Below are 27,884 nucleotides of genomic sequence, written 5' to 3'. Positions count from 1 at the left end.
GCCTTTGGCCCTGGTCTGATTGGGAATGATTTATGAATATGAACGCTTTCAAGTTAATTGTTATATGCAAGGTTGCTGGATGATGATCTCATTTTAGGCTCTAAGGAACAAGTGAGAGAGAAAAACCACAGAAAAACGTTTATGTTGTTTTAGCAGTTTGTCATTCTTAAAGAAATAATAGCACCTTATGGAAATTATACATTTTTGATAAACATCTCTGTAACCGAGTGGTGTGTGAGTGTGCCCTGCGATGGGCTGGCCCCCCATCCTGGGTTGTTCCCTGCCTCGTGCCCAATGCTTCCGGGATAGGCTCCGGAACCCCCGCAACCCAGTAGGATAAGCGGTTTGGAAAATGGATGGATGGATGGATCTCTGTAACCAAGGGAATATACAACCATTTATTTAAAATCTCATTGTTTGCATACAATTGTACTGGAAATCAGGCATGGCATTGTAATTAACTTCACAAAATTATTTTTCTTTTAGCTGTCACACTGGTGCTGCTGGGCAGGAGAGGCTCAGGGAAGAGCTGCTCTGGAAACACCATACTGGGCAGAAAAGGGTTCCAGTCCGTCCTCAGCAGCAAACCAGTGACCACAGAGTGTAAACAGCAGACTGAGTCCATTCAGGGGAGACAGGTCACTGTCATCGACACACCAGATTTCTTCGATGACTCTCTCCATGATCCGAAGTCCCACATTGACACCTGTAGGTCTTTGGTATCAGAAGGTCCCTGTGTTTATCTTCTGGTGTTACAGCTCGGTCGCTTCACAGAGGGAGAGAAGAAGATAGTGGAGCAGACTGAATGCATGTTTGGCCCAGACGTCACACGACGCATGATAATTCTGTTCAGTTATGGTGACGATCTGGAGGACATCACCATTCAGGACTTCCTGAAGAATGCTCAGACAGAACTCAAAGCCCTAGTGGAGAAATGTGGGAACAGGTACCATGTCTTCAACAACAGGGACACCAGCAATAACAGGCAGGTGACAGAGCTTCTGAACATGGTGGATGTTATGCTGGGTACAGATGAAGGGGACACACAGCTGACTGATTCTGTGAATGGTGTCGAAAGTAAAGCTGGAATGGCTAAAGGCGACAATGCTAACCTAAAAATTCGAAGAATATGTAGGGATATTAATGAGTCAAATGCTGAAAACAGAAAGAACAATCTGAATAGTGATATCACAGGTAACCAAGAAATTCTGAAAATTAATTGTGATTATTCAGGAAATGCTAGCAGTATGAAAGGAGAGATGGGCAGAGATAAAGGGGGTCCAGTTACCCAGACACCACAGCTAAGTGTAAAGAGCACCAGGTATGTGGAGAAGCTCGAGGCGCAGGATAGGAACAACGACTCACAAGGGGCAAGGGACACACAGCTGACTGATACTGTGAAAGGTGTCGAAAGTAAAGCTGGAATGGCTGAAGGTGAGAAGGCAAACCTCAAAATGCCAAGAATATGTGTGAATATCAATGAATCAAATGCTGGAAACAAAAAGAGCAAAATGATGAGTAACCAAGAAATTCTGAAATCAGAAATAAATGATGATTATTCAGGAAATGCTGGCAATATGAAAGGAGATGTGGTTTTGGATAAAAGAGGTAATATAGACATACAGAGCACAAGTGTAAATGTCAGGGATTCCAGAATGGGGAGGGATGGGGGGGTTCCGGGGTCACAAAGAGAAAAGACCCCTGTGAAAGACAGCAGACACCGAGTCAAGAAGAAGCCTGAAATGATGGGTGATTACGATGCACAAGGAACAGCATCTGCTCTGGGCACCACAGAGGGTCACCATGTGAGGGATAAGGAGGACATGAAAAGAGCAAATATCACTGACTCAGCAAATACCAGCTACGTGAAAAGAAGGGCGGGGCAATCCAGAGAGAGCAGCTCCGAGATGCAGAGGGAGGACATGCAGGACTGCAGTAGGGTGCATAGTAAGGATACCTTTAAGTCAATAGACCTTGAGGTGGACCAACGTGATGTCTATAAAAAGAAAATTATGAGAGGACCTCCAGGAGACCCCCAGCAAGCACGGCACAAGCAGACTGAAGGTGTAGCGGGAGATGGAAGGAAGATTCAGGCACAAGGCAGCCCAATGACAAGAGGCGAAGACAGCAATGCTCAGAGAGATGGAAGAAATGACAAAGAAAGTACGACTAAGTGTAAATGTGTTTTGCTTTAATACTAATAAACAATAGTGAAATTAGTTAAATTAGATTTAGCACCGGTTATCATTGGTTTACATGAGCTGTATGTCTCCTTATATACTGCATATGTGCACATAGACACAGTGTCTTGCAGGTTACATGCCATGTGTTAAGCTTTGGATACAGCGGCTAAAGATCCAAAAGAATGATGAAAAACAAAATGTAAATGCCCAGTTACACTGTTAACTGTCATGTCCTTTAAAAACTGGCTATGATTAATATCACTGCACTAAGATGAAAATGAGTCACCTAAATTTGAATCTTTAAAGGCTCAAGAGTCAAGTGGAGTCAAAAAAACAACAATTTGTTTTTTTTTTATTTTTGTACTTGAAATAAAATGGGACTGTGTTAAAAAAAGACACACACAACAACTTTCTTTGTCTTTTTTATAAAATGTCTTTTCTTTCCAGTGATAGTTATCAAAACATAGAACATTATTAGATACATCCCATTAAACAATAGACACATTATTTTTTTTCTTCAGATAACATTTATACGTTTAATGGAACTTAAACTTAAACGTTTAATGGAACTTAAAATGTGTCTTCTTCCATGTTGGATTCCTTGAATTCCTTGCAAACCTGAACGTTCCAGTTGGTTGGCTTCTGTACTTTCTGTCTTTATCAGCTGTAACTGTAAACAGGGTTTCATTGTTAAAAGTCTGAGCTTCATGAAAGTTCAAGGCAGACTATCAAACAATCTACCTCACAGTGATGTATCTATTTCACGGTGGTGGGCAGCTGGGACCCTACATCAGAAACCGCAGGGCAAGCAAACAGCCTTTACATCCATCCAACATGGGGAGACACTCAGTCACACACTATGGAAATTATGGGCTGTGAACTGCACTGCAATCTAATACGTCCAAGCAGGCCAGGAGTGTCAAGTCGGGAGACTTGGGATAATTCCCAGTGGGCCGTTTAACTGACGTGCCCATCAGATACAAAATAATTTGACTGGTTTAATACTGCGGTGGTCGGAAACAAAATCGTTTTATGCTTATAATTCTATAATGATGCTTTAGAATGGTAAACAATGAGTTTTCTCACATACACAATAGATTACATTTGCTCTGCAGAGAAAAACGTGCAAAGATGCAGCACAAGGGTCAGTCTGATCACTTTTGCGCACCGAGGTACCACAACTAATGGCTCACTATTGAAAATCACTGGAAGTTTCACGATTGATGGACGCAGAAAGTTACTAGGTGGGACGGAAAAAGTCGAGTGCTTAAAGAGTTCATTTGGTCTGGCTCTTTGATTCCCTTCTTCATGCAGGTTTCTGTTTGATTATGAGAATGGATCGTGCACTGAAATGAACCTGCCGTCAAATGTTTGACTAATTCTGTTTAAGTATGAGAATATACTTTTATACATCATTGTGCTTTTTATGCCAGTGTTTGCTGGTGTTTGATATGTGTGAGGGATTAAGCTTTCACACTCATCAAGCAGTACCTTTGAGCGTGGCACTAGTCGAGAAATTGATAGTGTAAAACATTCCAGACATTCTTGCAGGGCTGCTTTTGTGTGGGTTTGGTTTTGCCGCTCCTATGTTTATCAGGCTTTATCGACACCTGCTGCCATCACAGAATGAGGAAAATCAGATCATATCGGATCATACCTCACGAACAGCATTCCTGTGCTGATATATGCAGGCCACAGTGCTGCAGTTTTTCATTAAATCTACTGTTAGCACCCATTCTTGTAAAGTTGCTGATGACACCATATTAATTCTTTATTGGGTTAATTCCTCCAGAGGAGGGGCTAAAGTCTGTATAGAGCCTGTGGGGGGGAAGAGTGCTGTTATCTGTCAATGGCTGTTACTGACGCAGGAACATCCATGACATAGCCTGCTTGGGTGATTGTTCTTTGTTATATTCGTTTGTATTAATATTATGCAATTTTGAATCTATCCTCAAAGACTAAATGAAAATACTGACATTATTGTGACCCCATTGCCGCCTCATGTGTTAGGAGCCCCTGACCTCTCAGCCATTTGTGATAAGTAACCCGTCCATGAAATAAACCAACACAAAAGCCTTGTCACCTCACCTTCTGCTCTCCGTGTTGCTTTCACTTTCCCACAAGTAACCCAAGTATTTCTTGAAAGTTCTCTGAAAGTATAACACAAAAGAACATATGATTGCGACGATGTCTTTTGAAAAGGGAGAGGTCTGCTTGTTTTTCAGATTTATTTTACTACTAACTTTGGTTACAGGCGGGTTCTGTTCTAAAGACCCACACCTATTTTTGCTATGAAATGCCTAACCTGTGAAAAATCGTATTGGCATTTAGATAAGTGTCACGGCAGGGCTTGACAAAGGAGGGACAATCCACTTAGCGGCTCTGAACAAAAAGGGGTTTATCACACAGAACAAAAGAGTCAAGGGAGAAGCAGAAAACAAACTGACTGCGAGGGGTCAAAGACAAAACAGGTAAAGTACAATAACTAAGGCAGGGACCAAGAAAGGAAACTGAAAGTACAGAACATCCCAGATATTCCTGCAGGGCTGCTTTTATGGGGGTTCGGTTTTCTCAATCCTAATTTCATCAGGCTTCATCAGCGACTGCTGTCATCATGGAACAAGAAAAATCAGAGAGCATCAGAATGCACTGCTGACGTCTGCTGGGGTTTGAACTGACTGTGTCTGGATCTCTGGACTCGGATGAGAGTCCCCCCCCCCCCCCTGCCCTGGGCCTGGAACACAAGACTTTGGCATTATAAGCATTTTAGAGACTCTGGTTTTGGGAAAAACATTATTCTGTTTATACTTGACATCAGTTCAACATGCCACCATGTTGCTTGATAGGTTCCCCAGCACTACAATAATCATGAGTGCAGGTGCTGATAAGTTGTGAATTTTTTGCCAGCGTTAAGTTAACCTATCCAAGGCACGGGTGAGCAAAGGGCCGGTGTGTATGCAGGTTTTTGGGGTAACCCTTAAGTCAGCTGTTCATCAAACCCAGGTGTGAGGACTCTTCAGCCAATCAGTCCTCTAATTAGTCATCTAATTAGGGAGTTGTATTGAAACCCACATATATAGTGGCCCTTTCTGGATAAGATTGCTCTCCACTGATCTATAATGTCAACTTTGAATGAGTATCATTGTACTATTTTGTTTTTAGATTTTGAATTTATTTAAAGCCAGGAAGGAATACTGTAGCTCTGTAATAAAAAATCTTTGCTAATATTATTCTCTCATTTGGGTAAATAATAAGTAAATACTGCATCTGTCAACGTGATTCATGAAGTAATAACAGGTCATGACTTTATAATTAACGTGCCATAATAATGCGATAAATTTCCTATCTCTGCTTTGAAATGACACAGAAATGGCATTTCTTCAAACTATTTCATAAACCACTGGCCTCTATAATGGACTGCTTGTAAATATTAACTCATTTTCCCTGTGACTTCATACTGAATTGGGAGTTTTATGAAGGAAGGATAGGCTATTCTGACTTCTTGTGGTGTCTAATGTATTCTTAAGTGTCAAATTATCGTGTCTTAAGAGTCAAAATAATAAGATTTAGATTTAGGTGAGTAACATGACTCCAAAAAAGACAAACATGACAATACATTTGTGAATTACAATTAATCTGACATTCTGTTCCTAGTAAAACAAAGAAAGACGCCTTTATAATGTTTATTAAAGGTAATACAGCATAAAGATCAAAGTAAATGAATGAAATAACAGCCTTCATATTGAATGCAAATCACATGCTACCCTGCTTTGTGCCCTTAGCTGACTGGGATAGACTGCAGGCCCCACTACCCTGTGCAGGAGGACCAATCACGCTCTGACATACAGAATATGTAGTCCGACAATTAAACTGTACATTTTAGGGTGTCTTAAATGATTATACATGAACTGATTATTATTCTTTAACAAACATAGAATAGTATTAAGGCTTAGGTTTTTCATACAAGATTGAAAGGACCCTTTAAAGACACTGTCAGTCTCATCTGTGCAAATGGGAAGATGCACCTTTATTTGTGCGAACACTTACATTTTTTACAACTTTGTATGCACTGTTAACTTTCTGCTTTAGCTTCTCTGTAAAGTCACAGTTGAGATCACTCTTTTCTGCCAGCTCTCTGCAAAGTTTCTCTTCCTTATCCTTACCCCGCCAGAAATTCTTGGTTTTACTAAAAGACTCCTTCCTCTTAATCTCTGCCATCTTCTCCCTGATCTTGGCCTCTGCCTCCTCATACATCTCCTGCGTGTAGAAGCCTCCCCCATTCAGGGCCATCATGCCATCAATAATGTCCAACAGCTCCTTCACTTGGGCCCTGTTGGACATGTCCCTGTTGTTGAAGATGTGGTACCTGCCTCCACACTTTCTGATCACCTCCTTCAGAGTGGGGTGGGCATTGTTGACAAAGTTCTGAATGGTTTGGCCTTCAAGATCATCTCCACGAGTAAAGAGGACAACCATGAATTTGTTTGCTTCTTCACCAAAGATCTCCTGTAGAGCCTCTACACACCTTTGCTCCTCATCTGTGAATCTTGTCAGCTGCATCACCACCAGGAAAGCATGTGGCCCTGGACAGGAGAACTTAATACATTTCATTATCTCCTCCTGTATCTGCTCATTGGGCTTCTCCGTGTCAAACAGACCTGGGGTGTCCACCACAGCTACCAGTTTGTTGTCTTCCATTGTCCATTTCTTTACAGTGTCTGTGGTAACAGAGGTGGAGCTGGGACAAGAGAGTAACTCTTTCCTCCCCAGTATAGTGTTTCCCACAGCACTCTTTCCTACTCCAGTTTTACCCAACAGGACAATTCGAAGTTCTTCATTGTATTCATATCCTACAAGAAACAAAAACCAGCACAGATCAATTGTAACTTACTGTATTAGAACTAGATATTTCTGCTGAAACATTAAGTAACACACATAGCAAATGAAACTTGATATCACCGGTGGCTGGTGGCTAAAAAAATTGGTAAGAAGTGGTAAGAAGGTAACACATTTTACAATATTACATAATATTATAATAGTGAATTTTTCCAAAGAGAAAAAATGTGTTTTTAAATAACAGTAACATTTTCGCGATGAGTTACTTTAAAGTTTCATAATTTAATCTTCAAAACCTTTATAGATCAACCACCTCTGCTTGACAGTGAGGAAGGTCATTCACAGCAAAATGATTTACTACTTATTGAACAAATGAGAAACTCAGTTTATTATAATTAAAACTATAAACTGAAAATAGAGTAAGAAATATAAAAACAAACCTTCCTCTGCTGAAAGACTCATTCTCGTTGATCTGTAACTAATGCGAGATCCGGCCTATCAGGAAGTCTTTGTGTTTCCTACATATGTTTCATTCCTCATGAAATCCCTCCCAGATGCTGGGATTGTTTCAGTCTCAGAAGCTCCTCCCACACACTGACATTCTCTACAGTAGGGATCACAGTACGATCGGTAAAACATGTCAGATGGGGGTGAAGCTGGCAGTTACATGTAATCAGTGGACCAGGTTTAATGAGTCTTAGGTGTGATCTGAATGTCATGGTAAAAAGTATCAAAGTAAGAGAACCATTAACCAAGAAGAACTGTTCTTTTGCTGGGATCTTTTATGTCATTTGGATTAACCTTATAATGCTGATCTCTCTTTCATGTAGAATGTTGTCAGTTTCAGTCATTTTAAGCCACATGCTTGTCTTTGCCTCCCCACCTCTCATTAGTCCATGAAAATTCAGACATGAACCTTTGGGAATCTGTCATATTTACTTGGGTGAAGGATGAATATTGCAGACGATGTTTGAAGGTCAGCTGCCAATCTGGATTCTGTCCCCATAACCAGTTACTACGGTCCAGTAGCCATAAACATTTATAGTAAAATGAATTTGGCAGCAAATTCAACCAAGTGTGTTGGAAAATCAAGCTGGGGCTACGGGAATCACGCGAAGCAAAAATATCAACAGGCATCTGTGAACAATGACAGCAGCACTTTTAACTGTGTCTTTAGTTGTGTACAGTACCCTGCAGTGCCGGGTTTATCCGTAATAAGCCATACGTTACTGTATCACTGCAGGCTGGTGCCTCATCCTTTGATTGCACTTCAGGGCTTTCTGGTCCAGCCTTAGAATATACATTATCTCCTTCAGGACATGGATTAATGCAAAGAGTTTATTCAGGCAACTAAAAAGAAACAACTTTGCATTTGCCTTTATTTACTGAGCAGATGCTGTTGTCCAAAGTGACATGCAAGAGAGGCAGATAATAAATGTTAGCATACAGCTTAGGTACAGCTGATGCTAAGCTACAATTCCAGAGATTTACCAGAAACAGTTATAAAGTGTTTGGCATACAGTGGTTTGATAAATATCGCTACGGCAGGAAATGTACAATTTACACAGTCTGCAGACCTCTGGTGTAACTATTTCATGAGGTGAAGGACATTGCAGAGATAGTGTCACGCCGAATCCAGCAATGCAGGGTAACCATGAGAGCCCATGAATATGAGATTTTATATGAGATTATATGTAACCCAGGCGAAGATCACGGGAATGAGGATGGCCTGAGCTACTCGATGCTCGATGTTCCAGCAGACATCAAGAAGACTGTTGATGGTAGAGAATGTGACACTGGTGTCGGATGAATATCCTTGGGAGGGGCAAGAACGACATACAGGGATTTTTACCATCATCTGTACTCTCTTCTTAGTATTGGAACTGGTCTTCTTCACTGGAAGATGTAAAATGGGTTTGTGAGAACACAAGTATGGTCAAGCATGCATATTGAGAAGCACTCGCTGTGTTGCATTCTTACCTCTGATTACTACATGCTAGTTTGTTAACATAAAATCCTGCAAAGAAAGAAGTTGCTAACTGTGCATTTAATTACTTGGCCACTAGGTGGGGACAATAGACCCCATATGACACCACTCTCCTCACCTCGCCTAACTCATGCCACATCGCCATAACCTCCTGAGGAGTCTGAGATGAGTCTAGCGAGTCTTCTACCGACAGATTGAAGAACCGTGGCTGCCCCTGAGTCAGGAGCATGTAAGAGGACAAATACGGGGTTTATTAAAGGAATGGGAACAGGGCAAACAAAAGCAGACACCTAGGGTCCAACAGAAGTTACAACTAACGACAGAAAAACTGAGGCTCTCCGCTCAGTAACGCACTGCACCAGCTGCCGGAGGTTCTCATACATCTCTACCATGCGGTGCATGTCTTTGGGCGGAGACATCTCCATCAGGAGGTCGCCGCTCCGACTGGCCAAGTCCAGCACCGGATCCTCCTGGACCTCGGGCTGGCTCAGCCAGGATGTTACTTCTGCCGGCAGACCGAGACGCCGATTCTCGATCTGCTGCGGTGCTTCTTCTATGAGGTCTGTCATTCTGTAATGATCGCTCGGCGGAAGGCAGCGAAGCCGTGGAGTCAGGAATGGGGGGGTTTATTCCTCCAAAAGACAGGGCAGGGTACAGCACGATAGGCAACATTAATGACAGACCTGGGGAAACTACGCGGAATGAAATACACAAGACAAGCCGAAAATAACAGGAAACAAGTGATCACAATCGGGGACACACACGTGGATGATCAGGGGGAGTGGCACCCACGAGGACTGGACGCGCAGGTCATGACACTTAGAGTATGTGATAATTATAGATGCACCGATTGCATTTTCCCTGGCTGATCGGATTGCCGATATATTTTGTGCCTGAACTGCTGATTGCGGTCCTGGCCAATTCCGATTTTCTTAGTTTAATAATACTTAGCAAACTAAACATATTTTAATATACTAATCACTCATTTGGTGAACTTAGCTTTCTGTAACTAAAATACTTTAAGTAACCTTTTCCAATGAAAATGGCACTGCAGGAGTCGAATTAAATTCTTTTTGGGGGTAGGGATGAGAGCTAGTGCTGCAGCCTCTGATCACACAAGCAAAAGTGAGCGGTTTGCCAGTTTGCCCTGTCATTATAGTGGTTAAATAGTGTGTCTGTAACTGGACATTCACTGGTAGCTAAGCTTAGCCTGCTTCTCAACAGCACGTATGTTTATGTTGTGCTATTTGTATTATTTGTATATCGCTATGGACAAGACCGTCTGCCAAATAGAAATAAATGTGCTGTATCGCGATTCTTCCGATACCTCAGAAAATGTGTATGGTGGATACAAGTTGCAACTGGGTATGACAAAATATTGTGATATGGGCCATCCGTACTTCATACGAAAAGTAACACTAGTTGACAGACTACTTCATTGGCTCATAAAATCAGCCATATTTAGACTGGCTGGCTAGTGCTGGTCGGCGCCGGTCTCTAGCTGATCGATTGGTGCATCTGTAGTAATAACAGATTTAAAACTCTTGACGTGTCATCACAAAAAAAACATTAGCACATTGTGGCATGATGTTAGCTTTTAATCCTGAAATACAGATGTTTCATTTCTACATTTTTAGTATTATACTTATGTTTATATGACAACTTTTACAACGAGAAAATCAATATTAAGAATTCCAAAGACTGCCCAAATGACAGAGTGGTTTATAAAATAATACAATCCGAATCCTTCTTTTTCATTCTCAGCATTTCATGCACTTCTTTCAGCAGCTCTGTCACCTGACTGTTATTGCCGGTGTCCCTGTTGTTGAAGACATGGTACCTGTTCCCACATTTCTCCACTAGGGCTTTGAGTTCTGTCTGAGCATTCTTCAGGAATTCCTGAATGGTGATGCCCTCCAGATCGTCACCATAACTGAACAGAATTATCATGCGCCGTGTGACGTCTGGGCCAAACATGCGTTCAGTCTGCTCCACTATCTTCTTCTCTCCCTCTGTGAAGCGACCGAGCTGTAACACCAGAAGATAAACACAGGGACCTTCTGATACCAAAGACCTGCAGGTGTCAATGTGGGGCTTTGGATCAGGGAGAGAGTCATCGAAGAAATCTGGTGTGTCGATGACAGTGACCTGTCTCCCCTGAATGGACTCAGTCTGCTTTTTACACTCTGTGGTCACTGGTTTGCTGCTGAGGACGGACTGAAACTCATTTTTGCCCAGTATGGTATTTCCACAGCAGCTCTTCCCTGAGCCTCTCCTGCCCAGAAGCAGCAGTTTGGCATGTGCTGCTGAAAGACAGACATATCTGTAAAGTGTCAGCATGAGATATTAATCCTGAAGTTCATGACTACACGCCCGTAACACATAATACCACATATCTATCATCATTGTTTTTCCAGTACAGGATCATGAAAAGCATCTTGGCACACACTCTATTGGCCATTTATAGGAAGCCCACGTGACACGGGGAGAACATGCCAACTGCACATGCAGAGCCATGGCGGGACACCCAAGCAGTCGTGGAATGAGTTGACAGATGTGTCCAGTTAGCTTCCCCATATTCATCCATCTATCCATCCATGTTCTATACCCACTTGTCCTATGCAGAGTCACAGGGGTTTGGAGCCTGTCTTGGAAGCTACAGGTACAAGGCAGGGAACAACCTAAGACGTTGTGCCAACTCATCACACACCACACACCATTGGCACAGAGTCACACCTTCAGAGGAAACCCCGCAACGGCACGTGGAGAACATGCAAACACACACACAGAGTAAGGGCCCTGGACACAAATTAATTATTAGTTTTAAGCTCACTGTCATGGTGTTGTTTGTATTTCAATTAAATCTAAAGCTGATTAGTTTTACTTCTCACAGTGGCAGATGTGGAAATCGAATTTTCCCTCAGGAATCTCTATTGCAGCTTAGAGAACTTCTGCACGTTCCTCCAAAACTATGAAAAAAAATTCTTTGCTATAATTACATTTTTATGCTGAAATTCGGTATAACCAGCTGGAATAATACAGGAAAACTGAAAGTGCTTTTCAAGTAAAGTCGAACAACAAACTGACATTGCCTACCAGGAAGACGGAAAATTCTGAACACTTACCGTCAGCCGCTGCCATACCGGTCCAGCTGCTCTCCGAGGATGTTGGGAATGTGCTCTGATCTCAGTAGCACTGGGTAAAGATGAACCTTCTCCACTGCTGAGATTAAGAAGAGACTGATATATTAGCCAAGTAGGAGTGAGGTGGGGCTATTGGGGAGGAGTGGAACTATTTTGGGTCACAAAAATACTGACAGAGCCTGATAGAGCGGTTACAGACTCAGCTCATCTCCGGGGTACAATGAATCTCTGCAAAGACACAGGTTTGTCACTTGTAGCGCCTACTCTTTTCATCATAGAATATCTATCCTAATTCTATCATAATTCATTTTTGGTTTGTGTAATTAGACACGTATAACTAAACACTATAGACAAAGGTTTGTCTTCTAGAGCAAGCTACAGACTCAATTGAATAGTTGTCAGTTATCTGAGTTAGTTGGAGGGAAATATAGAATTTGTGTTTTTTCAAATGGTCTTTTTGGGTCTGTGTGTGAGTTTTAATGGTCTTGTTTACACTTGGTTTTAAAATGCGTCTTGGTTATCAGATCATAGGTAGACGGCTGAGACACGTCGTCGTTTACACCCATGTCTCTCGTGCATATCCAAGGTGTCCAGTTGATGACTTATGTTACAAGTTACAATATTACTGAGAACATTTATTGTAACGTCCTTGTCAGGGGCGCATCCAGGATGCATTTGTGTTTACATTACAAAAGATATGCGGTCAAATGCGTCCCAGACCACCCTGGCAAGAGGTCTGAGTGATCGGATAACAATGCGTCTTGCTGGTTGTTTTCACTTTTATTTAGCTCTGTCTACTTTCGATCCAATCAGCCAAGAAACATTTTAAGACCAAGTGTAAAGAGGGCCAATGTGTAATGCTTAAGCATTTAAAAAGCACAATATAGTTATAAATAAACATAATGTCATTATTCACAAACACAGTGTGGTTACTTTCATTTGCAGATAGACAGAGCCCTAGTGAAGATGAGGTTTATGCACCATCGTACCACTTTGACTGCTCCCAAATGAGGATTGTACTGCTGGGTAAAACAGGAGTGGGGAAAAGTGCAGTTGGAAACACCATCCTGTACAGAAACCACTTTGATTCTGCACTCAGGAGTGTGTCAGTCACCAGCCATTGTCGAAAGGAGGATGCTGTCATATCTAATAGACGCATAGCTGTGGTTGACACTCCAGGTCTGTTTGACACGGAAAAGCCTGATGAGATGATAAAGAAGGAAATGATAAAATGTATTCAGTTCTCCTGCCCAGGGCCACATGCTTTCCTGGTGGTGATGCAGCTGACCAGATTCACAAATGAGGAGAAGATGTGTGTCGAAGCTCTGCAGGAGATCTTTGGTGAAGAAGCAAAGAAGTTTATGATCATCCTGTTCACTCGTGGAGATGATCTTGAAGACCAAACCATTGAAGAGTTTGTTGAAAATGGCGAAACCTCTCTGAAGGAGGTGATCAGAAAGTGTGGAGGCAGGTACCACGTCTTCAACAACAGGGACATGTCCAACAGGGCCCAAGTGAAGGAACTGTTGGACATTATTGATGGCATGACGGCCATGAATGGGGGAGGCTTCTACACGCAGGAGATGTATGAGGAGGCAGAGGCCAAGATCAGGGAGAAGATGGAGGAGATTAGGAGAAAGGAGGCTTTTGGTAAAGCCAAGAATTTCTGGCTGGATAAGGAAAAGGAAGATATACATTGCAGACAGATGGCAGAAAAGAGTGATCTCAACTGTGCCTTTGAAGAGAAGTTAAAGCATAAAGTTAAGAATGCATACAAAGTTGCAAAACACATCTTCTGTCCAAAGAAAGCACCTTCAAATTTGTGCAGATGAGACTGGCAGTGCCCTTAAATGGTCCACACAATTGTACAGATACATGAAATCCTAAGCCTTAATACTCTTCTATGTTGGTTAAAGATTAATAATCACTATTGCCTATCATGAAGCAATCGTATGACTATATCATTTAATATATCTTAAAATATATATCTTATCCTCTACATCATGGTGCGATTGTTTCTCCTGGACAGGGCTGGGGGACCCAGGACCTATCCCCGACAGCTTAAGGCATCAGGCAGGGTATTATGTAATTTGGATTCAACATCAAATCTGTCTTTTCATTCATATGCTTTAATCAGTATGGTATATTATTTTTTAATAAACATTTTAGAATTTTATAATTACTACTTTCTTTGTTTGACTGTGAAATTGTGGGATTAAAGATAGCAGTAAATTCATTGTTTTAGATTCATGTTATTCAACTAAATCCAAACCTCAGTAATGTCACTACTGTATAACAATTATAACAAGATTAATCCATCTTTTCCTTCTTAAAACTGTGTATTGGGTTGCATCGCTCTCACACCATCCTTATGTTGAAACTAACTTACGTCAAGCCAGACGGTCATAACTCAAGGAGGATCTGTACATTAAAAAAACGTCAAATAACCTCTGAAGTTGGGGGGAAACCAATTACTGAATATTGTGGACGTTATTTGAACGTGAGTTTCCCATTTGGTTTCTGTTCCAATAAACCGTTTCAATGATGCAGTAACAATAAACTTTTACAGTAAAATTATAACTGAGCAGCTGATTCAAGCATGAAACATGATACCAAGCAAGTTGGGGTTAGAAGAATCATTTAAAGTGATGATATCACAGGCATCTGTGACGAATGACACTAGGGGCTCTATTTTGATGATCAAACGCAACCTTCTGAGGGCTGTATTGCACTATTCCACCTGATAAATCTAAATATTTACACGTTCCACCTGCAACAGGACTTGCAAGTCCAGGACAGGACTATTTAGCCAACAAACAACTCACAGATAGACAGAAGTGGATGTCATCATTAGTTGTTGTTGGGCGTGTTATCTGTTATAATGCCAGCTACCTTGGATATGTCAAATTCTTTTGTAAGAATTTTGTCAGATGCCTCACGTACACATTCAGCCTTATAAAGTGGTGTGCAGTGCTATGCAGTCCGAACACCAAAACTGCATCTCCCACATTTCTGAAATGATCTGAACCAGAACTATCACATACAGTATGCATCTGGAGCTCTGCAGGTCCAGAGACCTTTTGTGCATGAAATTGTTAACCCTTTCCTGACCACACTTCGAGCTTTTGGACTTTCTGTATACATGCAGTAATTTGTACCTGGAATGTCATACTTTCTGTCGTATCCGCTGGATACGATTTCTGAATGCCTGTCTTTCACATGTGTCTAGCGGGACTCAGTTCAAATAAATATACTCAGCCAGTGTTCTGTTCAGCCCCTGGGCCTCTCGGGAATCTCTTTGAGTGACACTGCAGACTTGATTGAAAGCTGATTAGTACTTTCTGGGCTGGTGCAGCTTGCCTTCTGCATATCTTATTTATTTATCACATTACCATGTAAATCATACCTTATCTTCCAAATGGAGGATTACATAATGGTGGATTAAATGCAGCTTTACCCACACATGAGCTAACAGGAGATTTAAACCAAAATGACACCACTGTGGTCTGCATATATCAGCAAAGGAAAGCTGTTCGTGAGGTATTCCGATATGATCTGATTTTCCTCATTCTGTGATGGCAGCAGGTGTCGATAAAGCCTGATAAACTTAGGAGCGGCAAAACCAAACCCACATAAAAGCAGCCCTGCATGAAAACCTAATCACACATATCAAAGACCAATGACCCATCCACATAACTGTGAGGTTCATTTTAGTGCAAGAACCAATTTATAATCAGACAAAAACCTGATGTATCACATCAGCTGTAAATTGCTTGCCATTTAGGGAGAACAGAGGCACAAAACAGCTGCCGTAAAGCCAAAAATAAAATGAGGTCAGGCCACTCTTACAAAAAATAAATTTGAACAAACTTTCAAAGTAAAAGCCTTAACTCACACAACTGACACCACAAATGGGGGCAGGCCTCACCCTCCCGGCTCTCACTCATCCAATTCACCCAGGACATTGATTGCCCACTCCTCCAGAGGCAGTAAAGCTGAACGTATGCCCTCTCAGTAAGGTAGGACCAGATTACCAGTATAAACGTTAAACACTATCTGATTAGGCACAATCAGGATATCATTACAATGGGGAACTAACAAAAGCCTTTATCATCAAGAATTCCCTTTAATAATAACCCTAGCTGATTATGAGATTGTACAGTATATATGGTACAGCATATTAGTCATCACAGATAAGGACGGAAGCGGAGGCAGGAATGGGGAAAACCGAAAGGGGCTTTATTAAATGAAACAACAGGCAGGGTAAAGCAAATGGACCACGAGGGGTTAAAACGGGGTGAGGAGGAAACAGGCGAGAACACGGGACGCAGGGCACACTATGGTGCACATGCAGGCAGAAACATCAATGACTGGACTGGGGAGCTCGTTACAGGGAGGCACTATATACATCACTGATGAGGGAGCAGACGAGAGGCACCTGGGGTGATCCTCACGAGGGCTGTAACAAGGGGAGAGATTAAACAAGTTACAGGTGTGGCTCATTAAAGTCACACGATGGAGAGAATGAGGGGGAAGGGATGCAGGGCATGACATCGGTGGCCTCCCTTTTGTCAGTAATGCATTTTCTTACACACTCGAAAGCATCAGACAGTTGCGGATGGCGCAACTTTTAAAGCGTGGCCAACCCACTTTCGCAAGTTTAATGGTGGAAAAGCAGCCCCTACGCCAGTCTCATAATTAGCCCTGGGTGTGATTGGCGCATAACATGCTATAAACCAATCAGAGTGTCCCTCCGATTCCCTTTAAGAGCGGAAGCATTTGCACCTTGGCGGATTACTATAATACAGGCGGATGTGCCAGGTAGTGAAAAAGAATCCTTCTCTGCAGAGGAAATGCATCTGCTCCTGCATGAAGTGAAAGCACATGAGCAGACCATCCACGACAACAGCAGGATTCCACCAAAGTTGAGGTCTGCATTCTTGCAGGAAAAATTTTAATTTTTCAATGCAGGAAGTGACTGATGTTTTGCATGAGCAGAAAAAATAATTAAAATAAACAAGTGTTGCTCAGCCCTACGATGGACTGGCCCCCCCATCCTGGGTTGTTCCCTGCCTCGTGCCCATTGCTTCCGGGATAAGCTCCAGACCCCCCACGACCCAGTAGGATAAGCGGTTTGGAAAATGGATGGATGGATGGATGAAGTGTTACTCAAATGTTTGATGATCCGAAAAATGGTTGATTTAGGTGCAATCTTACTAGCAACAATATCCTTGCCCGTGAAGCCCTTTTTGTGCAAAGCAATGATGACTGCATGTGTTTCCTTGCAGGTAACCATGGTTAACAGAGGAAGAACAATGATTTCAAGCACCACCATCCTTTTAAAGTATCCAGTCTGCTATTCCAACTGAACCAGCGGACAGAGTGACCTCCAGCCTTGTCCTTGCACTCTCATCTGTGTTAACGAAAATCACAGACATTTTCTTGATTTTCCCTTTTCATACATGTGACACACTACAGTAAATTGTCTGTGTTAGTCGCATTCACAGCTACTAGAAAGACATCGGCTGGTTTAGACCAGCACTTGGGCAGAGCATGAAGAAGACATGAAGAAGACAGAACATGACAGAAAGACTTTTGCTGTTCACTTGTGCCTTAGTTCGGTTTACACTGCGGTCACACAGCCAGACTGGAAGTTGATCATACGCAACTTTGTCTTGTTGTTCCGTGAAACTGTCAAGCAATTTCAGTGCTGGCCCTCACTGAAAGAATTTATGGCCGTTTATGTCCTTCTGTTTTCATGCCACTTGCACAAAAGAAATGTTATCGACATGTCCACTTGCTCACAGTGAATTCTCTGGATAATTCCTTGCTCCAGTTACACATGGGGGTCAATCCCAATACCCCGGACTTGTTCTAGGGACTTAGCAGGGAAGCATCTGTTTGATATCCCTTACGCCTGATTCAGACATTACAATACAACTCCTCCAAGTAATTGTCATGCCCCATTCATCCGATCCTCCCATGTGCCACGCCCCCTTATCTAGCCCATGTGGAATCCCTGTGTTACCAGCCGTTTCTAGTTGTGTCTAATTAGTCTGGTGTATTTAAGTCCACGTTACATTTGTTCCCCCAGTCTGGTCATTGACCTCCATCATTTCTGTGTGCATAATGCTCCTGATTTGTCTGCTCTATTATAGACCCCATGATTTCCCGATCGCTTTGCATTCTGTGCTGTTTCCACGCTCCACGTGCCGATCGCTCACGAAAGTAATGTCTAGAAATGTAAAGGTGGCAGCGAATGTCTGAAAGGGGCTGTAGTATAATTGCAATATGTAAAAGCAAAGACAATCCGGTAAGGCCAAACATACCAATTCACAATGGAAGCAACCACAGACAGTGAGCCAGGATGGGTCAAAGATCGGGAATGCACATCAAGACTGTTATTGCAAAATTTTTTTTGTTGAACTTGCCATATCCAGCAATCAAATAAAAATTAACATTTCCAAGAAATCCAACTGGCAAAAGACCGCTGGTCTACATGATTATGACAGGAGCACAGAGATCAGCTCATAATGTCTTCAGAGTCTCGTGTTGATGTTTCCGTTTACAGCATAAAGTAGCCTTGACTGGATCTATTAAAATGATTCTGGGGTTGGCACACTGATACATGGGAAATAAAGTGGGAAAATCCAGCCATTACTGTACCACCTGCCCAACTGGCCAAGATTCTTCCGTTCAGGTCAATGGTAGATTAACTTAAGAAACTTACAGTATGCAAGATATATTTGTACACTTACTCAAAGGACTGATTCTGAACTAACCAGTTTAAGACATGCAAAAGTACAAGTATGAGCATCTTAATAAAAAAGGGAGTATCAGATATGTGTGGTACGAAACCAGAATAGCCAGATAAACGGGGAAAGAGTAGAAAGGCAAGAAAAACATCCGGGAGCTGGACGTTCTGGATCCCACGCTATATACAGAACACAGCACAGTAGATCTTTTGAAGCATCAAGGAAGAGTATGTATTATCATAATATGAAATCTTTGACTGTTAGTAAAAATAAATGTAGTATGTTGTGTTTGTAATAAACTATATTCATGTAATACCCACTTCCCATCATATTCTAAAAGGATTAGACGTAAGCATAAAGCATAAATATATCATATAAAAGCACTTAATACACAAAATACATGTATTATCTCAAGAGTGATTTTATGTATTTTTATACTACAATGAAAAATTCATTTCAAATCAGCAAGAATTCAGTTCAAGTGTCAGCAGGACTTACACCTACACAACATTGAAATTAAGATCTTAAATGTATACAGCTTCACCATTCAGAAATATGACCCATTTATTTCTTTACAATCCTGAAAGCATTTGAAACCTTCATCTTGAGTTTTTGTACGAAACTCAATTGGAGTTCAGATTCCTCTGCCTTTCTTCTAGCTTCTCTCAGCTCCTGCTCAAATTCGATCCTGATTACAGACAACCTCTTTTCAATCTCCTTGTCCACCGCACTTCTCAGCTCTACTGCAAGTTTTTCTGCTCTCTCTAATCGCTCTTTCTCTAGTTTTTCCTTATGCAGTCTTCTCTTCTCTATGGCTGCTTTCTTGATCTCCTCCTCCTTCTCCGTGATCTTTGCCTCTGCCTCCTTGTACATCTCCTGGGTGTAAAAGCTGTCTCCATTCAGGGCCATCATCTTGTCAATCATGTCCAGCAGCTCTTTCACTTGGTCCCTGTTGGAGAGTTTCTTGTTGTTAAAGACACAGTACCTGTCCCCACACTTCCTGATCACCTCCTTCAGGTGTGAGTTGGCATCCCTGACAAATTCATGAATAGATTGGTTTTGGAGGTCATCTCCACGGGTGAACAGGACAATCATGAATTTATTCGCTTCTTCACCAAAGATCTCCTGCAGAGCTTCGACACACACCCTCTCCTCATTTGTAAATCTGTTCAGCTGCATCACCAAGAGAAAAGCATGTGGCCCTGGACAGGAGACCTGGATACATTTCACTATCTCTTTCTGTATTTCATTGTTGGGCTGCTCAGTGTCAAACAGACCTGGGGTATCGATAACAGCAATGGGTCTATCAAATACTATGGCATCTTCCTTTCGACATTGACTGGTGACTGAAGCACTTCTGAGCGCAGATTCAAACTGTTTCCTGCCCAGGATGGTGTTTCCAACTGCACTTTTCCCCACTCCTGTTTTACCCAGCAGGACAATCCTCATCTGGGGGCAGCCAAAGGGGTGTTGAGGTCCTTCTTGTTTGTGAGTTTTACCCCCAGCTGTAAGTAAGCATGCTAATGTGTTAAACTTCTTTGACAATTGAAGGTACAACAAGAGGCATGGCTACATAAACATTCCTTATCCATCAATGTTAATCATTAGTTTGTTTATACATAATGCAGTGAAATAATCCAACCAGAAAGATATGTCACGTTATAGAGTTTCATAAAATGCTCTACAGTACACTCTAAATACACGGTACACAGTTAAGCCAGTACAGTAAATGCATGTTGAAGACAATATTTCAACGCACCTTTCAGAGCCATTTTTCCTCGAAGAGAGCTTGCAGGAGAGGAGCGTCAGGCCTTATAAAGATATTTATATGCCATCTGGAGGTGACTCCTGTACAGTGCTCCCACCCACAGACTTGGCTCTTACGTGACGTGATAGCAGTGACCACGCCTCCTCCAGCTGCTATTCCTGTAAACACAGTTACAAGTATGAACTATGAACATGGAGTACAGCACTGTATGTCTCTAACAGAGCACAGAAACCATACTAAGATTATGACTTCCAAATATATCTCTGACAGATTTTGAAAATGAAACCAGCTTATGTGAATGCAGATAACGCTTCCTGTAGATCAGGTTTGTCGACCACTGGTCTGGCGGCACGTCGCTGACCGCGAGCGGCCTCTAGTGGAGGGTGGAGTTGTGGCAGGGAAACGCATTTCGGCTCATAAGAGGGAAACGCATTTCGGCTCATAAGGAGAACCCCCCCCAGCCAACGTGATGAATGACGATTAGCTCAGGGTATTAGTAAGACTGTACCGCCCATTAAGGGCATCTGCCTCCTGGTACAGTCGTTATCATTCAGTGAGACTGCAGTGAAGCGCATTTTGTTCCAGGTGCAGATACAGAAATGGTTAATAGTAAGTATTCAAGTTTGTTGAGCTTTTGAAAAAAATGAAATTATCAGCTTCGTGCTTTTCTATGCATCGAGTAATGACTTTAATGTACTTTTTAAAACATAATTTTGGATAGAACAATAATGGACAGAACATCGTATATACTTAGTAAAAAACATGAGGTTTGGTGTTGTTTTTTAATTATTTAAAACACTTATCTATATTACTATATTATCATGTATAACGGAATCGTGGCGAATTACAGTAGTAAATTAATGAGAAATTATGCTCTTTAATTCTAATTTAACGCTACTTAACGAAAACTATAAACGCAAAGAAATTGCATAAAATGACTTCGATTTCAACAGTGCTTTAGGCTGAAGGCCAGGACCTGTGGTCAGTGATTAAACACCAGAATGGTTTACTTATGTAATGCACTAATCCAATCTCATTTTACAGGCATGTTTAACTTGCCTAAACGAGATGGTACGCTAGTCCAATTTTAACTTAACATTAATTAAGTCCGGTTTCACTCACAGCGAAATTAATTTAGAATGGCTGGAGAGAAAGTCCCTTAATATATTTAATTCCTGACTAAGCAAGCAATAAAAGATGCAAAGAGCTTGTTGTTAAATAAATCAAAAAGATCTAATTGCATACAACTATTTGTCTCTAATAAAATTCTGGGTTTGAATCCACTGCCAAAAAATCGCAAAAAAAAGTTAAATTCTGCCCAGATACATGGTCAGCTAATTAAGTTAGCTACCCCCCCCCCTCCTTCCCCAGAAATCTGCTCTGGGGTCCTATTGGCGGGGGGGGGGGGGGGGGGGGGGGGGGGGGGTCCAGACCTTTCACAATAAGGAGATCAGACTAAACCCAGTGATTTAACTGAGGTATATATACTAACTACACAAATAATGATTATATTGTATTAGCAGTTTATCATCCATATGTAAATATACGCTTTTATATTATGATACACTTTTGGTAAAATATCTCTGTGTAACCAAGAGAATATGCAGCTGTTAATTTAGGGTCTCATTGTTTGTACAAATCTTTACTGGAAATCAGGCTGGAATTGTAAATCATGTTTACAAACTTTATTTCTTTTAGCTATCAGACTGGTGCTGCTGGGCAGGAGAGGCTCAGGGAAGAGCTGCTGTGGAAACACCATACTGGGCAGAAAAGGGTTCCAGTCCGTCCTCAGCACCAAACCAGTGACCACAGAGTGTAAACAGCAGACTGAGTCCATTCAGGGGAGACAGGTCACTGTCATCGACACACCAGATTTCTTCGGTGACTCTCTCCATGATCCGAAGCCCCACATTGACACCTGTAGGTCTTTGGCAGAAGGTCCCTGTGTTTATCTTCTGGTGTTACAGCTCGGTCGCTTCACAGAGGGAGAGAAGAAGATAGTGGAGCAGACTGAACGCATGTTTGGTCCAGACGTCACACGGCGCATGATAATTCTGTTCAGTTATGGTGACGATCTGGAGGGCATCACCATTCAGGACTTCCTGAAGAATGCTCAGACAGAACTCAAAGCCCTACTGAAGAAATGTGGGAACAGGTACCATGTTTTCAACAACAGGGACACCGGCAATAACAGGCAGGTGACAGAGCTTCTGAACATGGTGGCTGTTATGCTGGACAGAGATAAAGGGGGCCCAGTTACCCAGACACCACAGCTAAGTGTAAAGAGCACCAGGTATGTGGAGAAGCTGGAGGCGCACGATAGGAGCAACGACTCAGCAGTTCGGAGAATCGAGATACAAGTGAATGATTCTACGCATCGTGTCAAAAGGAAGCCGGGAATGACAGAAGGTGACAATGCCAGCCTGGAAAAGCAGGATATTATTGGTAGAGTTGCCGGACCACCTACCCCCCCCCCCCCCACCCTGCATTTGGCCCTGGTCTGATTGGGAATGATTTATGAATGTGAACTCTTTCAAGTTAAGTGTTATATGCAAGGTTGCTGGATGATGATCTCATTTTAAGTTCTAAGGAACAAGTGAGATAGAAAAATGAATATATTCCTTTAGTAGTTTATCATTCATAGTTATATAATGGCAACTTGTGGAAATGATACATTTTTGACCAACATCTCTGCAACCAAGGGAATATACAACCGTTTATTTAAAATCTCATTGTTTGCATACAATTGTACTGGGAATCAGGCATGGCATTGTAATTATCTTCACAAACTTTATTTCCTTTAGCTGTCACACTGGTGCTGCTGGGCAGGAGAGGCTCAGGGAAGAGCTGCTGTGGAAACACCATACTGGGCAGAAAAGGGTTCCAGTCCTTCCTCAGCAGCAAACCAGTGACCACAGAGTGTAAACAGCAGACTGAGTCCATTCAGGGGAGACAGGTCACTGTCATCGACACACCAGATTTCTTCAGTGACTCTCTCCATGATCCGAAGCCCCACATTAACACTTGCAGGTCTTTGGTATCAGAAGGTCCCTGTGTTTATCTTCTGGTGTTACAGCTCGGTCGCTTCACAGAGGGAGAGAAGAAGATAGTGGAGCAGACTGAACGCATGTTTGGCCCAGACGTCACACGGCGCATGATAATTCTGTTCAGTTATGGTGATGATCTGGAGGACATCACCATTCAGGACTTCCTGAAGAATGCTCAGACAGAACTCAAAGCCCTACTGAAGAAATGTGGGAACAGGTACCATGTTTTCAACAACAGGGACACCAGCAATAACAGGCAGGTGACAGAGCTTCTGAACATGATGGCTGTTATGCTGGGCAGAGATAAAGGGGGCCCAGTTACCCAGACACCACAGCTAAGTGTAAAGAGCACCAGGTATGTGGAGAAGCTGGAGGCGCAGGATAGGAACAACGACTCAGCAGTTCGGAGAATCGAGATACAAGTGAATGATTCTACGCATCGTGTCAAAAGGAAGCCGGGAATGACAGAAGGTGACAATGGCAGCCTGGAAAAGCAGGACACTATTGGTAGAGTTGCCGGACCACCGACCCTCCCCCCCCACCCCCCACCCTGCCTTTGGCCCTGGTCTGATTGGGAATGATTTATGAATATGAACTCTTTCAAGTTAATTGTTATATGCAAGGTTGCTGGATGATGATCTCATTTTAAGTTCTAAGGAACAAGTGAGATAGAAAAATGAATATATTCCTTTAGTAGTTTATCATTCATAGTTATACTACGGGACCGTTGAATGCTTGAATCTGATTGGCTGACGAACGTTCTGAGGTGTGCAATTATTTTCAGATAAACGCACGGCGAACGTAGTTCCAGGCAGCTCTCTTGACCGCATTACAGTTCCATATCACTTCGCATAGTTAACTGTAATAACGGAAATTAGCATACAGTACCTATACAGCACACAGGACTAACAAAAACAACAACATGACAGACGATTTTCCGAAAGTAAATTTTAATATTTACGGTGAATATGAAACTTTCAACAACTGGGCTGCAGCAGTATTAGTTAGCCTAGTGTACCAACTTAAAGGCTACACATGACATTTCTCACTAGCGAGGTAATAACAGCGCTGCATCTTAAAGCAGACTTACAGTTTAGAGACGGTGCTTCAGAACACTGTTGAGGGACACACAGAGGTAACCTAATTCATACAAGCTCTCTCTGTTTCTCTTTCTCTGTCTCTCTCGCTCTCTTTCTAATAACTTCATTATTAACTGTATTAGTCTGCTATCAACGGCTCAAGCCTCCATTGCCAGCTTTAAAATGACGTTTTGGAACTAGCAAAAGAGTCGTTGGATGAGATGCGGAAGAAATAATCCTTATTAGAAAATAATGCACACCCGAGGTGGTAATGCGGCCACGACGCGAAGCGGAGTGGCCGTTACACCTCGGGTGTGCATTATTTTCTAATAATTCAACGGTCCGGAGTCAATTATTCCTTACTTATATAATGGCAACTTGTGGAAATGATACATTTTTGACCAACATCTCTGCAACCAAGGGAATATACAACCGTTTATTTAAAATCTCATTGTTTTTATACAATTGTACTGGAAATCAGGCATGGCATTGTAATTAACTTCACAAAATTATTTTTCTTTTAGCTGTCAGACTGGTGCTGCTGGGCAGGAGAGGCTCAGGGAAGAGCTGCTGTGGAAACACCATACTGGGCAGAAAAGGGTTCCAGTCCATCCTCAGCACCAAACCAGTGACCACAGAGTGTAAAAAACAGACTGTGTCCATTCAGGGTAGACAGGTCACTGTCATCGACACACCAGACTTGTTCGATGACTCTCTCCCTCATCCTAAGTATCACATTAACAGATGTAGGTCCTTGGCAGAAGGTCCCTGTGTTTATCTTCTGGTGTTACAGCTCGGTCGCTTCACAGAGGGAGAGAAGAAGATAGTGGAGCAGACTGAACGCATGTTTGGCCCAGACGTCACACGACGCATGATAATTCTGTTCAGTTATGGTGACGATCTGGAGGGCATCACCATTCAGGACTTCCTGAAGAATGCTCAGACAGAACTCAAAGCCCTACTGAAGAAATGCGGGAACAGGTACCATGTCTTCAACAACAGGGACACCAGCAATAACAGGCAGGTGGCAGAGCTCCTGAAAGAAGTGTATGAAATGCTGCATAGAGGTGACAAAAAGAATGCTGGAAAGATAGAAGCTGACAATGAAACGGGTAACGCAAGACGAGAAGACAATAGAGTGGTAAAAGTACAAGACAACCTGGAAGTACGGATGAGCCACACTTCTGCAACGACATCTCAACGTGCCTGGAGAGACATAACAAAAGCAAAAAGCAAGTCAATGACAAGAGGCAAATACAGATTACAGGACGAAGAAGATACAACTATGTGTGCATGTGTTTTGTTTTAGATAAAGTACTTAAATTTGATAAATTAGATTCAACATGAAAAATGTGACCCTTTTGTCATACACTGAAAGGATATCTGCAGATAGACAGTGTGTTAAGCACATGCCATGTGTTAAGTGGTTAAAGATGCCAAAAGAATGATTCAAAATAAAATGTAGATACTTAGTTACACTGTTAACTGTCATGTGTTTAAAAAAAATGGCCATTATTACTATTACTGCACTAAGATGGAAGTGAGTCACCTCAGTTAAGACTCAAGTGGCGTTAGTGACTGGTCAAGTTCTGTATTTAAATTGAGTTACTTTACTTGCTCCAGTCGTTAGTTAATAGCATGCAAATGAGCTTAATAGAATCAATTGCGATGTCATGTTACAATTATTGTTTTTTTTTTTTTCATTTTGAATTTGAAATGAAGTAAAGTTGTCCAAATAAAATACACAAGAATGGTTTTGTCTTCTTTATTTTATCGTTTCTGTTTAATGGATGTTTACCAAAAATAGAACAATATTAGATACATCCCATGAAATAATGGACTCTATTTTTCTTCAGAGAACATTTATATACCTAATGGAACTTAGACAGACTTGTTTGCTTTATCGAAATGTGGGTTGGAATAGTTCTTCCAGGTAGGATTCCTTGAATTCCTTGAACATTCCAGTTGGTTGGCATCTGTCCTTTCTGTCTTTATCAGCTGTAACTGTAAACAGGGTTTCATTGTTTAAAGCCAGGGCTTCATGACAGTTCAAGGCAGACTATCAAAAGATCTACCTCACAGCGATGTATCTACAGTGGATATCAAAACTGGAGAACAACTTCTTTCCTGAATTTCAGTGTCACTGCTTACCCCAATTCGCGGGTGTTATTAGGCCGGTTTTAGGGAGGCTTTTGTCTCCCCCACCCCCAAATAAATGAGTATTTATTGGCTCAAGTCATTGATAGTGTGCCCTCGGCCCCTTCCCCCCAGAAAAGACTCAGGCTATCCATTCATCTCTAGTCCCTATCCCAAATTATTCTAACATGAATAGATGGGATGTAGTTAAAGCATATTTCATAATATATAAATATATTCTATATCACTATATAGAAAAAAACCTAAATGAGAAATAAGATTAATAGCTCTGATCAAAATTAGAGAACAGTCCAGGGTACTTCACAGTTGTTGGTGCTATTATAGCATCTGCTGCTAATGTCCTTTATTATCTAACAATCCCTGTTTATCTGGAAACACTGGTAATGGCTTGGCAAGTCTGGGAGCTGTTTCTTGCGACAGCAGGTTGTTCAGATGAAGGTTGAAGGACAATAGCTATTGCAATGAAACCCCATTCCATCAGCATGATTTCTAGCGTATTTAAGCTTTAAAATAGCACCGGTTCATTCAAGTGCTGGTCACCCATGTAAGAGAGAACAGGACGATGCGGAGACGCCTGACATGTAATCAACTCTGCTACTGGAATTGCTTGCCAGTTCAGCGCTGAATGGGGCGAGGTTCAGACTCGGCATACAGTGTCTCACAGTCTGAAAGAATTCAGACAGAAAGTCCACTTCCAAGTGACCAAACCTCTCATCAGCAGAAAGAATCCAATGTCTCTAGACTAACCTTTGCTGACGGGCATATTATATGGACAGAGAAGAACTTGTCCAAAGTTCACTTTAGTGATAAGAGCAAGTTTGATTTAGTTGGATCAGAAGGGAAACATTACATTCGAAATGGGGAAAGACTGAAGTACCTTCATGATGCATTATAAAGGTACTTTTAGTGCATCATAGATAAGAGCTTCA

The 27,884-nt window shown here is 41.9% G+C and overlaps 4 protein-coding genes across 4 annotated transcripts in view; 2 read left to right on the top strand and 2 right to left on the bottom strand.

Moving 5' to 3' along the window:
* Positions 1 to 26,421, top strand: part of LOC125748855 (GTPase IMAP family member 8-like) — a 56,922-nt gene extending 30,501 nt beyond the window's left edge. Inside the window, exons 5-8 of the mRNA XM_049025514.1 lie at positions 487 to 712; positions 22,597 to 22,827; positions 23,937 to 24,226; positions 25,323 to 26,421. Coding sequence (XP_048881471.1) covers positions 487 to 712; positions 22,597 to 22,827; positions 23,937 to 24,226; positions 25,323 to 26,107 — 1,532 coding nt within the window. The 3' untranslated portion in view covers positions 26,108 to 26,421. The remainder of the gene's footprint in view (positions 1 to 486; positions 713 to 22,596; positions 22,828 to 23,936; positions 24,227 to 25,322) is intronic.
* LOC125749664 (GTPase IMAP family member 9-like) lies at positions 5,853 to 8,104 on the bottom strand. Its single transcript, XM_049027132.1, has 2 exons — positions 7,460 to 8,104; positions 5,853 to 7,033 (listed from the first exon to the last, which is right to left on the bottom strand). Exons 1-2 carry the CDS (start codon positions 7,479 to 7,481, stop codon positions 6,183 to 6,185), a joined length of 873 nt encoding a protein of 290 aa, XP_048883089.1. The 5' UTR covers positions 7,482 to 8,104; the 3' UTR covers positions 5,853 to 6,182.
* On the top strand, positions 12,240 to 14,980 carry LOC125749663 (GTPase IMAP family member 9-like). Its single transcript, XM_049027130.1, has 2 exons — positions 12,240 to 12,391; positions 13,095 to 14,980. The coding sequence occupies exons 1-2, from the start codon at positions 12,370 to 12,372 to the stop codon at positions 13,979 to 13,981; spliced, it is 909 nt and encodes a 302-aa protein (XP_048883087.1). The 5' UTR covers positions 12,240 to 12,369; the 3' UTR covers positions 13,982 to 14,980.
* Positions 19,112 to 20,760, bottom strand: LOC125749662 (GTPase IMAP family member 7-like). The gene is made up of 2 exons (XM_049027129.1): positions 20,664 to 20,760; positions 19,112 to 20,409 (listed from the first exon to the last, which is right to left on the bottom strand). The coding sequence occupies exons 1-2, from the start codon at positions 20,674 to 20,676 to the stop codon at positions 19,469 to 19,471; spliced, it is 954 nt and encodes a 317-aa protein (XP_048883086.1). The 5' UTR covers positions 20,677 to 20,760; the 3' UTR covers positions 19,112 to 19,468.
* Positions 26,422 to 27,884: the final 1,463 nt, after the last annotated feature.

This window comes from Brienomyrus brachyistius, chromosome 9 (genome assembly GCF_023856365.1).
Source record: "Brienomyrus brachyistius isolate T26 chromosome 9, BBRACH_0.4, whole genome shotgun sequence".
NCBI lineage: Eukaryota > Metazoa > Chordata > Actinopteri > Osteoglossiformes > Mormyridae > Brienomyrus > Brienomyrus brachyistius.
Note: the sequence above shows the minus strand (reverse complement) of the source record. Positions and strands in the feature narration are given on the sequence as shown.